The sequence below is a fragment of the Homalodisca vitripennis genome, chromosome 1 (genome assembly GCF_021130785.1).
Source record: "Homalodisca vitripennis isolate AUS2020 chromosome 1, UT_GWSS_2.1, whole genome shotgun sequence".
NCBI classification, from domain to species: Eukaryota; Metazoa; Arthropoda; class Insecta; order Hemiptera; family Cicadellidae; genus Homalodisca; species Homalodisca vitripennis.
In genome coordinates this window covers 30,851,147-30,868,396 of record NC_060207.1, presented here as the reverse complement: position 1 = coordinate 30,868,396, position 17,250 = coordinate 30,851,147, and the positions used below count along the sequence as shown (strand labels likewise).

The window sequence follows — 17,250 nt, the reverse complement described above, 5'->3', positions numbered from 1 at the left end:
ATAGAAAACATGAACTTTTGAAGAGAAAACATATCAGACTTATAAAATTATGTATAAGTATTTTGTATAAATAATTTGAAAGCTTTATTAACTAAATAGGATAAATAAAATGTAAAATATTATAAATTTATGTTAGAAATTTTTCAAATACAGTGAAAATATATAAAAGTACGGTAGAAAGTTGAAAAATTGCTCAAATAAAGTGTAAACCACATTATTAATATTTAAAATAATTTCAAATACAATAAATGTAGCAGTAAAGATTTAGAAACGTCATAGCTTTATAAATTTATAAATGTTGTAGAAACATCTATAGTAGAAATATTGGCTGTATGGCAAAAAATGAAATTTCCTTTCATAATTTATTCGCTACTATGCCTTTTTTACCTGCAGGAGATGAAAAATGAGTAGAATGGAAAGAATAAAGGTTCATAATATTAATTGTTAGAATATTCTTAACAGTTGCATATTGTATTTAATCTTTTATAATAAGGATGTATTCTGAAAGTGGATTGTTTTTCTGGTATTGTATTGCATTTAACAGTTAAGGTTGAGGAGAAGTTTATGCATTACACATCACTGCACTTAAATAATTTCACTGAAAAACTGATAACTGATACTGATAAACTGATGTCTTGTATTGTCGGTGCAGTGTGCAGAGCAGTCCGAACGCTGGCAACATCCACACAGTGGCTGACCTGTATGCAGAAGTGATGGGCGTGTTGGCACACTCACGTTTCCTCTCTGTTCGGAAGCGGTTCATGTCCGAACTGAAGGACCTCCGGGCCAAGGAACCAAGTTCTCACACCACTCAAAGTATCATATCACTGCTTATGGGCATGAAGTTCTTTCGAATAAAGGTTATTTTTCATACATTATTACTTGTTTGTTTCCGTTCTTGTTCTTGTTTCTGTTTTGTCTATTAATTTTTTTATTTAAATCTTCGGGTTGAACTGAATAATTTTTTACCAATAGACTTACTATTTAAATAAATCTTGAAATGAGATGATATACTATTTTATTTTTTTTATAGAAATAGTTTTGAATTAGTTACTCTTTCTTACATTTACATTACTCAGTCTTTAACATAATGCTTCCCTTTTTAAAGCTTTTATCATCATAATAAGCACATTATCTTTGTTATAACTAAGTACAAAATACGTATTTTCTTTGCAGATGGTTCCAATTGAAGAATTCGAAGCATCATTTCAATTCATGCAAGAATGCGCACAATATTTTTTGGAAGTTAAGGATAAAGATATCAAACATGCACTCGCTGGATTATTTGTGGAAATTCTAGTACCTGTTGCTGCTGTAAGTAATGCAATGTGCATTTTTATATTCTAATAGTGAGTGGAGTTTAAAAAGTTATGTCTCTTATGTGTTGTTTTCATGTATTAATGAAATAAAATACAGATATGTGTTAGTATTTTTATCTAGCTAGAAGGTTAACACGTTCAAGCCCAGCCCTATTTTGGGGTATAGCACCCGAAATTCCAAACTTAGTTTTTTAGCCTATCTACATTTAGCATTATAATTACGGAATATATTCACTTTTATGGAAAAAACTTTTTTACAAAAGAATTTAAAAAATGTATGATAAAGAATAAAGTGAATGTCTATCTATGTTTAATGGTTGGATTGTATAAACTCTCTGAGAGTATAAAACATTTTGATAACCAAAATCAATTTCAAACTCGTCTTGAACGTCTTTTGGTATCCAATGTGTTTTACACTCTGATAGTGAATTCATGTTGAGCCGCTAGATTTGTAAGTGTTAGATCTGAAGTCAGTGCTATGTGTGATGTGTTTTGAGTGTATGTAGGTATAATTGTAAATCTAAATGTGGACTTAAGAGGGATCACTTCTGGCTGGTTGATCACTTCTGGCTGGTTCTGTGGGATCACTTCCAGTTGAACCCACACTAGGCACAGCAAAAACCGATGTGTCACTTAAATCTGGTCAACCTTAAGGATGACCAGGAGCGGCACATCACTAACAGCGAATGTCGAGATTCTGGGGCGCAAGGGTAATTCAATAGGTCTAGTCTACTACGGGAAATGAATGTTGGAGTTGGTGGGGTTCTTTCACTAAGTGTCAGAGGTTCTTGCTAGCCTCAATAAGAGTGTGCCTGCTAGAGAGGCTGGTTCAGAGCTGACCTCTCCTTATTTCGAGGGGACATGACTCTGAGATTAGTGCTCTAAATTCTTCATGTATCTCGATATGAGGCAGCCCCTACCCTCAACCTAACCCATCCTGAATATCCTGTCACTCCGTAAGCAGTGCAAAGGTCCTTATAGGACTAGGTGCAATTTATAAACTACTTGTCCTAAGAGAACAAAACAGAAGTCTAAATGTGTGTGAATGTTACGAAGAGGGGATTATCAATTGAATTGAGAAATCTGTTGATGATTACAATAAAATGTATACTGTTAATGCAATAAAGGATTATTAATATTATTGTGGATCTAAAACTTTTATGAAACTATAAATTTACAATTTATATTTTCTTTCTTTGTAATTTCCCCATATTTTAACCCTTAAAGCGCTAATTTAAATTACTGTCAAAAGCTAAGACATTAAAAAAATATTTTTTTTAAAAATTTCCCAATGCTAATTTTTGTTTCATATTCCTTGGTATTACCTTTATAAGAAAAAATAATAAACATGTAATATTACATATTTTTGAGAATTTTATACGCACGAAAACATTTGAAATTTTGAATAAACTGCATTGCAGGATAATAAATATATAATAACAAAAAATTATACTAAATGTTAGTAAAAACAAACTAAAACACTATTAGAATAACAACGGACTGATTCAAAACACTTTGTTTAACAATATAACCAACATACGACCATCACACATTTAGTTAAACAGCTGAATGAAACGAACGCGTCTGTAGGCGTATGCCGCGTCACAGGCCATACAAAAAATGGCGGCGATTGCTTTCAACCCGAGTAGATACCATTACAACGTCCACCAACGGTGACAAAGCGTTTTGTCTAGTCCCGACAGTCGAAAGGAACATCGACCTGCTCTCTTACAGAAGTTTTAACAACTAATTCTTCGCCATTTCAAAAGTAAAGCTTTTGCATTTGTAGACGTTATCCGCGTTTAAAGCATCGGCAGTTCCGCGTCTATAGGCATTAGCCGCGATGGAAGGGTTAAGAACATTTATTTAAGAATTTCATAAAAAGAAGTAGGATGTTACAAGCTTTTTGCTTACTGGAGAAAAATCTAATAGAGAGGAAAAAATTTAATTCATTTTCAGCTCCGAATTAGGTGGATATAATTAATTACATTCAAGGCTTACCTCACCAATCCAAATATACTTATAAATCCTGATTCTTGATGATGATGAATTTGTGCCTTAGAGCATCTTCACAAACTATTGTATTTCAAGATGATGTTATAATTGTTGAGTTTTAATTAACAAAGTATAAGAACAGCAAAATTGACTGATCACTACTACAATATGTTTGAATTATAAGGTTAAAGTTCAAATATAAAAAATACCTTTTAATTGCAATTGATTTTTTGACAGACATTGATAAATTATTAGCAATTAATGTAGACTAAACTGGGGATGAGACTTGAGTAGTTTGACATTTTTGAATTAGTAATAGAAATGGCAACCACTGGAGTTGAATAGTACATTGCCATCAGACAAGGTATTCTCATAGTTGATTATTTTACCAAGGAGTGAATCATGTAATGCAAATGCTTATTGTTGTACATTTAACACACTGTGTCATGTAATACAAAACAAGCACTTTGTTTTCATTTATTGCAGTGCTCATTGTAACACACCGAATTTGACACAAAACCGACCAACTCATTCAGCGTTAATTATGAAGAAATATATATAAAATTATCCGTTCGGCTGGAAAAGTGTGGCTATGAATAGTATTGACAAGATCAGATATGTTTTACTAGGTTGAAGCTACAGGCAGACATTTTTATGCCAAAAAATACAAAATGTCACACTAAAAACTTTGTATTAGTTATATAGAAAATAATATAACTTAAAGAGAATGTTTGGAAATAAATTTCATTTGTATTTTTTTTATAAGAAATGGAATTTACTTCACTAGATGAGTTAAACTGTATTTTTTATTATTATATACATGCTTTGTTACATTGGACATTTCTTAATCTTGTAAACAGACAGTGAAGAATGAGGTGAATGTACCCTGCCTGAAGAACTTTGTAGAGTCGTTATACTCCCAGACACTCGACATGTGCACAAAGTCCAAACATCGGCTGGCCCTCTTCCCTCTGGTCACCTGCCTTCTTTGTGTCTCGCAGAAGACTTTCTTTCTCCAAAACTGGCACTACTTCCTTGCAATGTGCCTGTCACACCTGAAAAACAGGGATCCAAAAATGTGCAGAGTCGCTCTAGGTTTGTATAACTAGCTGTTACCTGTTACTTTACTCTCACACTTTGAACCACAATTTTTTGTTGTTAAAGACTCACTTTTAGTCTTCATAAAATACCATTGATTGTGTAATTTTTATAGCATTTTGAACTTTTTGCAATGTTACTTGTAAGATAAAAAGAGCATCGAAGAATTACTTGAATCCCTTAGGAAACAATAAAAATTTGCTTTAGTTTTCTTTTTAGGACTTGCTGGAGGGTTAATCAAATTTAGAAATAAAAAGGAAAGTTGAGTAAAAGTAACTTGAGGTGAGAGTACTTTTTGATGTATGTGGAGGACCATTCACTGTTTTTGGCATGAGCTGTAGATGAAGACAGGGCCAAAGGATTTGTTAAAGATATATTGAGGCACTTGAACATTAATTTTGCAATGCAGTTCATACAGCTGCGGAAGCACATACAGAACCATGTGTTGAGGTGCTCGTGAATTGTATTCGACATTGGCATTTTGAAAGAGGAGCAAAAAGGGTTTGTTTAATGTTATTTAATTGACAGGCTGATCATCCAACCTGGAAAACTGAATGTCATGAATTAACACACCGGAAATATCTCAAAATCAAATTTTCTGTCTCTAAGAATTTATGAAATCAAGAAATAATTTGACAGCTCCTTGAATCAGGATCTGATAAATCTCTAAGCACCTGTGAATGAAGATCGAAATATTCTTTGTTTGAAAGCCCCATCTGATGCCCATCTGTTGCCTCCACTAGTGTAGTGGAGTTTAACTTGGTTAGTTCTAAACCCATGTGTTGTGGCAAGCCTCCCGAACTCTTAACAATCCATTGGACAAATAAAATCGGCTGATCGATCGTCTGAGGCCTTGGTCACTATACAAGCGGTAAAGCTGCAAAACGGTAGTGGCCACGATACTAGAAGTGTTTTTGTATCTAAGTTTTTTTATTCAGTAGCTGAAATGTGGTCTCTGGACGAAGTTGTCCAACTCTTATTCTTGAGTGAAAATAGCGCTTTGAAAAGATGTGTTTAGATAGATTGCACAGGCCTAAAATGTACAGTGCTCTCCCTATAAACAGGCTTAGGGTTTGGTTCGGTGAATGTCATCATCTGTTTAGTGGTTTGATAAGAGATGCAGCCTGGTTTTTCGAGTACACCAGAATGTCAGATGGATTTTTGTGACATGTAATAAATATACATTTTGGAGAAGAAAATATTGAATTTGTGACAACAAGTAAATCCAAAAAGGAGACGATTGGGTCTGACATGATGTACAGCAATAGTAGCAATCGAGCTGAGGGCTGATTGGCAGGAGAAAAATGTTAGTGGGGGTGTTGGCCGATCAGTGGCACATGTGGCTCACATCCTTTGTGACCAGTATTGAGTGTCCACCACATGTCCATTACAAAAATTAAACTTTAAGTTAAAAAACCGGGAATTTGAAAACAAGTTTTGAGTGGCCACCCTGAGTGATTACTCACAAAAGGGTGTTTGAATTAAACGTTTAGTTAAGGGAAAGTCCAGTAAAACCACAAGAATGCGATAGGCTTGAAGAGTATGGTAAATTCATTACAGTGACCATACAGGAAGTTGAGTTGTTCTGAGGGTTGAATAACAACTGATTGTGTTGTTTTTTTCTAGATGCCAGATTATTTTTCAATTGGTTTCTATAATGATAATTGCTCCATGTTATAATTATAACATATCTTCCTCTCCTGTCACTCCAAATGTAGAGTGCAGTACCTGTAAATATGACTTAATACTATGCTAGTCAAATGAGAAGCTGTACATTATAAAATAATGATGATAAATTGATGAGAGTCCCAGGTTGTAGCGCCAATTTGATGTGTGTCACCCCCACGTTGACTGCTGTAATTTGCTGAAAGCCCTTTACCTTGACTGCGTCAATTTTCTGCGGATCCCCTCCACGTGGTTGTGTCAATTTATTGTGAGTCGGTTCTTTAGTGTTGTTGACTCACCATGTAGTTGTACGCCTTTTTGTCACCAGTGCCACGTTGTTGTACCATGTTGCTCATCATGGTATTGGTCGCCATCTTGCTCAATACTAGCTGCATTCCCTTGGTACTGCTTAAAACTTATTAAATTTGAATGTCTGTGGTGTTATCACCAACAACAAGTCTGTGTGTCTCTCAGGTTTTAAAATATGTTAAGTAGTGATTAAAAAATTTAATATCACTTCATCACACTTTTTATAAAGGGGATATTCAAAGAAAAGTCAAACCAAATTATAATTTCACTCACCTTGCAATGCTTTGATAATTTAAAAGACTAAAATAATATCCCATCCTTCATTAAAATTCCAATACACTATACAACAGATCACTACTATCCCAGGAGAATCAACACAACCTCCTTGCTTCAAGTCTGGTGAGAGAAGACCGAATCTCCGTATAAAACTACGGATACCGACTCAAAACAATACTCATCCCCTCTCTCGTTCAAATCAGCGTCTTCACGAATAAATATAATTTGATTCTTTTCTTATAATTGTCGAAATTTATCACGTTTACTATAATTAATCAATTTAAGTCTTTCTATTTTCTTTTTATTATTTTTTCAAAGCTTTTTATTTAAATTTTTAGCAACATGTGCTTTATGACGTCATCAATATACAAGTCATTCATCCCACAATTGGCTTTTCTGCGTAATTCTATTTAGTGTTTTTGTAAAACATGAATTTCGGTTATGTTTACTTCATTTTAATTGATCAAATCTTTTCCCGTATAAAGTTCAATAAATTTCTTCGTTATTAGTTAAATAAACTTCAATTCCGACAATATGTGATTCACTGACGTCACAGTCTGCCGATTCATTGACGTCACAGTCTGCCAATTCCCCGCGAATATTCAAATGTCGTAATTTGACCTGTTACAAAATCTAATTGTAGAAAATGTGAATAATTTTAAATTATACTTAATGTATACTTCTGAAATGTCTTAAAATATAAATTTATAAATTTTCAACTTTCTATATAATGAAAATTTGTATGGTCAGCAATCTATTAGTGTGAAGTTTGCATTTTTAAGTGAATGGTACATTACTAATAATAGTATATGATATTACAAATATATATCCAAATTCTTAATGCAGTTCAAGTTAAAAACAAATAGTGTGACATAATTAAGAATTTAATTTGTATTTGATGAAGACCTTTTTATGAAACTGATGTAAACACATTTATTGAAAACAATTGAAGAATGCCTTTTTTTATTTAGTGTAGAAGAGCTGATTCTGATATCTGCATTCATAAATGTTATGATTTGTGTTATCAGAGGCTTTGTACCGCCTACTGTGGGTCTACATGATACGTATCAAATGTGAGAGCAACTCTGCCACCCAGTCTCGGCTGCAGAGTATAGTCAACAGTCTCTTCCCTAAGGGCTCCAAAGCTGTTGTACCCAGAGACACCCCTCTGAACATCTTTGTGAAAATCATCCAGTTCATAGCTCAGGTATCACTTCTTAGTGCAACTGGAATACATTGTGAAGTTTTGTATATTGCCAATGCTGATTTTCATAAAATTGTTTTGTTCCTAGGAGAGACTAGACTTTGCGATGAGGGAGATCGTGTTTGACCTGCTGTCCGTGGGTAGGCCCATCAAAATCATACTGACTCCTGAGCGGATGTCAATAGGCCTGCGGGCATTCCTGGTAGTGGCAGACAGTCTGCAACAGAAGGAGGGAGAGCCGCCCATGCCTCGAACCTCAGGGGTCTTGCCATCTGGCAATACACTCAGGGTCAAGAAAACCTTCCTCAACAAGGCAAGTACTGGCAGTCCATTCTCTCATACTGCTTGTTTATCATTCAAAGGAGTTTGTATTAGTTCTCCTTATATAGTTTCCAGGAAATCTGGTATATCAATGGTATATCAAAATAACAACATTTTTATGAGTTTTAAATTACCTCATCTACCTCAAAAGTTTTTATAAAAGAGAATGGTGAAAATTAAAGTTTTCTAAAAGTTGTGTTCATCCAACTATCATCCATATAATAGAATTGAAGTTAAAGTTTAACTTTAAAGGCAATCATTTTGGTTATATGGTTTTGTTGATTATGTGGATTTTCTGTCATCATATTTTTTTAATTTTCAATGTTATTAATCAATGGATCATACTGTTCAAGATTTTTAAGTTACATATCCCAGAGGAGATTTGAAAATTCTCAACCATTCAAAAGTTAGAGTGGGGTGGGGTGAGAGTTGGGACACCTGGCATTTCTTCAGTATAGCCAAGTACTCTTTATGACATCAAGTGACTAGGTTCTTTCTTTTATTGATGCGAATTAAATAAATGATGTGGTGTTATGAAAATAAGCAAACAGGTTATTCATTAATACAGGGTGCGGCACCATAACTTCCATTTTAAAAATGCGCGCCATTCAGTTAGTTGATGTCATAGCGGAGCGCTAGTGGTCTCATTCAAGACGGGGTACTGTAAAGTTTTGTCCTGACACGGTTCAGTCGCCATCATGCGTTGGAATAGTGAGGAGCGTGCCTTTGCCGTTGAGGCCTACTTTTCAAGTGGATGTTCGGTTATTGCAACACAGCGTGCATTTCGGAATCGCTTTAATTTAGCCCCGTTGGCTCCCGTCCCAGACCGCAAATCAATTGTTACATGGGTCACTACATTCAGACAAACTGCAAGTGCGACAAAACAAGGAACTGGAGTCCCTCGGCCCGTTAGATCACCTGAGAACATTGAAGCAGTGAGAGTGTCAATGTTGCGATCACCACGGCGTTCTGCGCACAAACACGCATCTGCCCTTGGACTATCCGATCGTTCTGTGGGAAGAATTCTTCGTGATGATCTTCATTTTCATCCCTATAAGATGGCGATAGTGCAGGAACTTTCAGAACGTGACTTCAATTCTCGGATGAACGCGTGTGAGCTTCTTCTTGATGTCGTTCCCGAGGGTGCTATTGTTTTTTTTTTAGCGATGAAGCCCATTTTCATTTGTGTGGGTCGGTTAACAAACAAAACATGCGCTACTGGGCTGACACCAACCCTCGAGAATTGCATCAAAGGCCTTTGCATTCACCGAAAGTCACAGTGTGGTGTGCAATTTTCTCAGCTGGAATTATTGGTCCCTGGTTTTTTGAGGAAAATGAGGTTACAGTGACAGTGACTTCGGACCGGTATGTAAACATGCTACAGAATTTTTTTTTCCCACGGCTAGAAGATTTGGATTTGGGGGACACTTGGTTCCAACAAGACGGTGCAACAGCACACACTTCGAGAGCATCGATGGCTGTTTTGAGGGAAAACCGAATGGCCGGCACGCTCTCCCGATCTGTCACCTTGTGATTTTTTTCTATGGGGTTTTTTGAAATCCCGTGTTTATGTGAACCATCCAAGAAACCTACAAGATTTGAAGACCAACATCCGAGAAGAAATTGTCAACATAACACCAGCTACGCTAACAACAGTCATGACAAACGCCAGAAATCGGCTTACGCAATGTATGGAGAATGGGGGACGTCACCTAACAGATTTGATCTTCAAAACAATGTAAATAAAAACTTTAGACATGTACCTACATTATAAAAAATAAATAAATATTTTCTGATGCATACAATAGTTTTTATTGAGGTTTGAAAAAAGGAAGTTATGCTGCCACACCCTGTATATAGGTCTCCTGTTATGAGATGTGGATATGAAGGATATAGCTCTGATTTAAAATAAATAAGTGTTAGTGGGACAAAAGTAATATTGACTAAATTAGAAATAAGAGATTTATAAGAAACAATGTCAGTGACTTTTTGTCCATTTCACACCCTATTACATTATTCTGAATAATTAATTGAAATATATATGTCTGCTGCAGATGTTAACAGAAGATACAGCTCGCAGTATTGGTATGTCTGCTTACTTCCCTCATGTCCGGAGGGTGTTTGTTGATATTTTGAGAGCTTTGGACGTGCATTATGGTCGACCCCTCATGATGACTAGCACACAGAATGTCAATAAGGTGAGTAAATCCTTGATTTTGAAAAAGTTTAAAAGAATAAAAGTATATTGGTAGATTTTCACACAACTTTACCATAACGATGTCTAGAGAAAAAGCAATCGATTGAGAAGATATAAATTGGTAAACTTGTAACTAATGTTTATGAAGTTACATGCCATATTATCAAAATTCAGAATTGATAGTTTGATTCTCGATCAGAGTCATTTTAAAGCATTGAATACTGTAATAAAGTCTGTTAGGAAACAGGTATCCGGTGAGATTCCATGAAATAGAATAATTAGTTTGTTTAGTGCTGACATTAAAAAATAATTTCCAAATCTAAACTCGACATTATTCATTACCTCACAAGGTGACAGTACTTTTTATAGTAAAAATCTGAGAACTCTTTATTCCTGTTAGTTTTGCTAAATTAAACAAAATAATATCATCATTAAGTTTTATAAATAGAATTTAAAAATTTGTAAACTGTTAAATTTGAACTATGGATATTAGTTTATAGTACTAGTCGATAGTTCTTGGTGTTTTGAAGGACTGTGAATGTAAAATTGTATAATATTAGGAGCCAGATGAAATGATAACTGGAGAACGCAAGCCACGCATCGATCTGTTCCGGACATGTGTGGCTGCAGTGCCAAGACTGATCCCTGAGGGCATTACTGGTGCGGAGTTGGTAGACCTGCTGGCTCGGCTCACGGTGCACATGGACGAGGAGTTGAGAGGTCTGGCCTACCAGAGTTTGCAGACACTCGTCATAGATTTCCCTGACTGGAGACAGGATGTTATATTGGGTAATTATCTATTATGCCAGATATTTGTCTTCTTCAGTTGACAACAATGTAATTATTGTTCAAGGTAAATTTTAATACTAGTTAGATTTAAAAAATGTTAAACTTAACTTAGGGTGTGTTCAGGGTTTACTCAGTTCCTGGCAAGAGATGTCCAGGATACGTTCACTCAGTTGATGGACAATGGGCTGCGGATGTTGCTACAGTTGATCACCAGCTGGAAGAATGCACTGGGGCCGACCCGGGACCGCCAGCCTAAGGACACAGATACTCTCAGGACCTCTGTCACGCCCAGACGATCCGATCATGCTCTGGTAAATATTGTTTCATGTTGTGATAGTGAATAAATTCTCCTACGCCTATGCCTATTTAAATAAAGTTTGTAGACATCAACATGTATCAACATTTATGAAGTGTTGAATTGTAATACCAAATGCTTGACTATTTTCAGATTGCCTTTACAGTTTTACTAAACAAGGTCCCTGATAATTGCTCTACACTGAGAGTTGGTAACAAGATATAAACAAGAAGTTTATTTTATAGTGTCAGTAAAACAGTGTCAGTAAAAGACTAATTCAAGAGAAAACTTGTATGGTTATGAAATCTAAAAGACCATTTTTTTTTAATTCACAATTTGGCTACTGAGTGACTCAGTGTCTAATAATAGTGGAAATCTTGTGATGCACTAATAGTTTATCCTTTGGTAGCATTTTATTGAACCTAATTTTCAGGTATAAAGTTCAAACACTGTTGGTAACATGTTTAAGAAAAATGGTTTAATGATGTTTTTAGAATCGCAATGTTATCAAGAAAGATTTATTATTGTAAGAATCAAATTTGAAATGGTTAGAATTAAATTTTAATATGATTTTTGAAAAAAATATTATTTGATTGGTAAAACAATTAAACATTTTTGTGCATTGTTGTATTTAAAAAATAGATTTTCCACAAATGCTCTTTTGGAATATCATGCAGTTATTTCTAAAATGAAATAATTAAGTTTAGAATTGATGGTGGTGATAAATGTAGTTATGTTTTGTGGTGTCACAGAGAGAGCAGTCGGTGTGCAGTGTATTCCATCAAGTAGAAGGGTTTGCTTTGGTTATGCTGTGCAACAACCGGCTCTGTCCACGGAGACTTGCTGTACATATTCTGCGAGAAGTCAAGACTCTCATCAAAGCTTTTGGTGAGTCACAGTTTTTGTTCTGTTCAGACTCTGCTCTAATGGAGATGTATGTTGGACTGAAGTAACCGTGATTTTGCCTGCAGGAGCTCTAGAGGACGACCAGCCAGTGATCGATGTTATAGACAGGTGCTGCCCCCAAGTGGTGGATAGTTGCATGGCCATGCTGCCTCCAGCGGAGAAAGCTGCAGTGCTCTCTGTATCTAATATAGATCTCCAGTGGATCTCTGACAGGAACTCTTCTGTATGGACTGGAGGCAAGTAGAAATTACTTTTCTTTCTATCAGTAATAACCAAATACATTTGGCTTAAATGATGAAAGTGTAATCCTTGATTGTCATTGTCAATTGAAGGTTTTTAACACTTTCAGACCCAGAAGTCTATGTTACTCTAAAAAACAAAAATATTCTGACAATAAATCTTCACACGGAGCTGAAAGTGCCCCCCCCCCTCTTCTTCACTCCCTGGAACATGCCCTAGGTAGCATCAATCTTTAAAATAAATAAATAATAAAATATGTTATTTTCAAACACGTCTATTATATACTCCAAATGCATTCATGATTAGAGTACCATTGACAAAAAGCCTTGCAGCAGCATTATTTACAGTATTCAGGGCATAATAAAACATTTATATTTCTTTATGTGTAGTGAATGTTATTAACCGTTATAGGATCATTGATGTTGTTAGACCTCCACTAATTAAGGTAATGTAGGAATATACCAGATCAAATGTTGCATAACATTCGAGGTATCAAGTAAGTAATTTATTCTGGAGATGTCCTGTGACAGACAAACAGCAAAAATTTAGAGAGATAGGAAATTTTACAGCCTTCAGGCAGACAAAAGAGAAATTTGTCAGCCTACTGAGTGATAGGCTTCAATGACGCTCAGCTAAATCCCGAGGATGACCATTCGCCATCATTGAACTCATTCTTTCTATTTAAAAATTAAGTTTCATTCTAAATTTAAAGTATACAGAAAAAATCTTTCTCTAGCTATCTTGCGGATAGTAAGGGAATGCAAACGGTCAGCCAAATTCCATAGAGAGACATGTCCATTATCAAACATGTTGTTGGTCATGTAGAAATGAAGTTACCTACAAAAATTTCAAGTCTTAGCTCAATTCATTTGAGACATTTAGTGAAAACAGACACACAGGTGGTGGATCTAACAGCTAACAGAAAGCAAAAAGAGGAATATTGCCAGAACCCCTGGCAAATATATCTATGATAGCAAAATATAAAATACTTCAGGTTTAGAGGCCCAAATAATTCTCGAGATATCACCCAGAGTTATAGGCTTTGCTAATGCTCAGCCAAAACCCATGGAGAGACGTGGAGATCATGAAACTCTACCTTGACTGTTTATACAAATAAATCGATTCACTGATTATTGAAGGATTCGACAGAATGTAACACAAGTCTTACCAACCCATCCAGCAAGGTTAACCTCATGACATGTTGTACTACGTTAGTTGAAACTTCAAATGATTTTAATCAGTTTGTTTACAAACATGTTTGTTGTAAATTTCTTGTTGCATCATGGTTGCCCACAAGACCAAATTTAAAACTGTTTGCAATGCTCAGCCTGTATTAACATGCTTGACCATTGAACTTGATGTTGCCTTTATACAGAAATGTAAGTTCATGAAAAATTTCACGTTTGTAGGTCAGCCCATTCTCGATATAACATGCTGCCAGAGCAAGAGAGAGTGGGAGGGACAGGCAGATAGACAAAAGAGAAATGTTGTCAACATCCTGAGAGACAGGCTTTGCTAATGCTCAGCCATTACAACAATCTAATAACATTGCCAAACGTCTTCAAGAGTTGGAACTCCTAAGAAAAAATTGATTCATTAAATACATTTAAAAAAATATTCTATTCGCATCCTTATTTTGCCTGGTCCAAAAATCTGCAGTTTTTCATGAAGTAATTTTTTTCAAGTAAGTCTTCAGATAATTTACAAATGGCAAGATCTGAACTTTTTCTTTCACCAACACAAACTCAAAGAGAAGATGTGTTAAATACATTGTAATCAGATTGCTCAAATTCAAGGAAATAAATTTTTCCTTCATATGAAATCGGATGGACCCAAAGTTATTTGAGTTAATAATATTGACTCATGCTAGAAATGAGTCAAATTTATAAAAACTATGTTTTGATTGTAAACCTTAGTCAAGAACTTATTTACATTTCAGTACATTCACTTAGTGCTCTATTCTTTATTTGTTGTATATAAAAACCTGTTATTTGGAATGAACATGACAATGACCTGGAACGTTTGGATGATAGGTTTGCAAGATGAGAGCAGTTGGAAACCGTCCAGCAACATGATCAGTGGAGCCAGTGACCCATGGGCAGTCTGTCTGTTTGGGTTCCTGGAGAGAGGGCGAGTGTTGACCCACTGTCCGTCAGCCGTCTCTCACTCCTGGCCGATTGTATACTCTAGGCTACATTCTCTGTTTACTGTTATTGATCCTACGTAAGTATTACTTTGTGAAGATAAGATGTATTGTATTCTACATGTATGGGTAGCACCAATGGCAGCGTACAATTTCAGGCATCTCTTACTCCTGGCCAATTTCATACTCCAGGCTACACTCTCTGTTAGTATTATAGATCCTCTGTCAGTGATGTAAATATTGTATTTAAAAAGTATCTAAGCCAACCTACAACATCAGCCGTCTCACTCTTGACTCAGTATATTTCAGGATACATTCAGTTTTTACAAAAACAAAAAATGTTTCAAACAGAAACAATCTATGATTTGACTGGAGCGTGGAGAGTTTTTGTGTTTATAGAGGTACAGTGTTTAAGATACAAGGTAAAACCGGAGCCTATAAATTTGATTAAATGTTAAATTACTGTGGTCCTAGCTATTAATTACTTAATTTTCAGTATAGTGCAAAAAAAGTCTATTATACTGTTTCTGCACTGTGTAGTAAAAGAGGTTCTTAAATTAATTTATTAAAAAAAGAAATATATATAAAATAGAAAAAGAACATGCATGTTATTTACTATCAATAGACATTCATAATTGTTTTTACAAAAAAACAATCAGGATAATTTTTCTTAGTTATATTTAGTTTGGTTCGAACAAAATATGTATTTATCATAATTTAAATTTTAACTATTTTAAAAATAATTCTTTTTTATGTATTGGTATTAATACAATTTTAAAAGTCTTAAAACAATTGCCATTTTGAAAATCTGTAATAATGTTTTTAATATTAACTAAATTTTCATTTTGTATTTTAAAAGAGAAAATGTACAAATTCTTATTTAAGAAATTAAAATATTTTTTAAATGTGTTACAAATGGTAGGCCAGTGAGTGACAACAGAGCATCATTGTTGAGAAGCTCTGCTCCACCACGCAAGCCGATCACGGAGCGTGACATGCACATGGTGGTCTGGCGTAACTACGTCACATTTGCTATGAGAGTGGTCCCGCCTGCCCCCAGCCCTATCGTCCGCTGCGCTTCTCCCGACCTCAGTCTCAGGTACACTTTCTTACAACGGTAGCGACTAATACTTGTAGGCTATTACCAGTTTTTATCTATGTTATTTCAGACACTAGATTAAAACTTTTATTGCTGAACAATAAATTTAAAGTCTGGGTGTTTTCCAACACATAATGCCAATTGTGAACATATTGGGCATTTACAAACATGAAAAAAATATCATGTGTCCAATTGGTATGAAACTACAGCAAAGAATGTGCAGCTATACTGAAATAAAACAGTTTTGAACATCTCTAAAATTATAAAAATTGCATTACATATCTTTTGATTTTGTTTAAAATCGCATTAAACTTAAATAGCCAGATATTATGTTTGGAGAGAACTATCTATAAGTTTGATATTTTGAAGGTAGTACAGTACAACCTTGCGTGTATGTTAGCAAAAAGTTAACCTTCTTAATACATATTTTGAAAATGGTACTGATAATTCTCTTCACATCACTTAGACAAGATAAAACTAAAAAGTTTTAATAAGTTATGATATATTATTTATTTTTTTATTGAAATTATACACACAATAATTATTTTTCAAATAAAATTTCATATTATTGAATACTAATGCAAACTTAGCACCAGTACAATACAACTAACTTGTAACATTAACTACAGTTGTATCATTGTAACTTTCATACAATAATATAAAAGCTTGAGCGCATTGTTTATAATCATGCGTTTTGACCTTGCAGTTTTTGTATGTACCGTAGTAAAAGTTTTTGTAAGCGAAAGGGTTAAAATGGGCTTATAATAAAAATTGTTGAATAGATTATGTAAATTTTAACATCTATTTAATTTTAAACCGCATTCATGCTCTATTTTTATACCTTGCAAAGAAATTAGAGCTGCTACATCTGTATGTTGTTATGCCGATATTTGGTTTTCTACTTCACCATATATTTTTTCATGTTGGGGAAGATGTTTGTCCTTTTTATCCAATGTGTATATTGAACAGTATGGTATTATATCCTATTTATCTAAAACTTCATATTACTAGTGAGAGAGTGAGAGGTTTAATTATGACAAATTTGACGTAGATAAATGTGGATTGGTTCTAGAATTTTTACCTAATCTATTTTTCTCTGTAGATTTGAGAGAACATTTAAAAAATTTAAATATTACCACTTTGTCAACATGTAATCAGTTTGCTCAATATTTTGCAGAAAATAAAAAAGTTTATACTTTTAACTTGTGTTTTTACCATCTAATATTTTATGGTTAGTATAATTGAAAGTTTTTTGTATTGTTCTGATATTTTACAGAGCTTTTCAGTCTGCTTGGCCAATTTAAGTTGGTTAGCTTATTTAACAATTTATGTTTTAATATGGCTTCATTTGAAATATATGAGTGGTGGTAGTTGTGAATACAAAAATAATATTT

General features: G+C 34.5%; 1 protein-coding gene across 4 annotated transcripts in view; it reads left to right on the top strand.

The window, feature by feature from the left end:
* The window catches only part of LOC124359151 (protein furry), a 693,398-nt gene that overhangs the window by 46,612 nt on the left and 629,536 nt on the right, over positions 1–17,250 (top strand). For all 4 annotated transcript variants that reach the window (XM_046811657.1, XM_046811647.1, XM_046811664.1 and 1 more), the window contains 12 exons: positions 653–860; positions 1,177–1,314; positions 4,175–4,409; positions 7,691–7,869; positions 7,955–8,179; positions 10,242–10,385; positions 10,945–11,173; positions 11,297–11,484; positions 12,221–12,356; positions 12,440–12,610; positions 14,648–14,837; positions 15,680–15,856. In XM_046811657.1, coding sequence (XP_046667613.1) covers positions 653–860; positions 1,177–1,314; positions 4,175–4,409; positions 7,691–7,869; positions 7,955–8,179; positions 10,242–10,385; positions 10,945–11,173; positions 11,297–11,484; positions 12,221–12,356; positions 12,440–12,610; positions 14,648–14,837; positions 15,680–15,856 — 2,220 coding nt within the window. The remainder of the gene's footprint in view (positions 1–652; positions 861–1,176; positions 1,315–4,174; positions 4,410–7,690; positions 7,870–7,954; positions 8,180–10,241; positions 10,386–10,944; positions 11,174–11,296; positions 11,485–12,220; positions 12,357–12,439; positions 12,611–14,647; positions 14,838–15,679; positions 15,857–17,250) is intronic.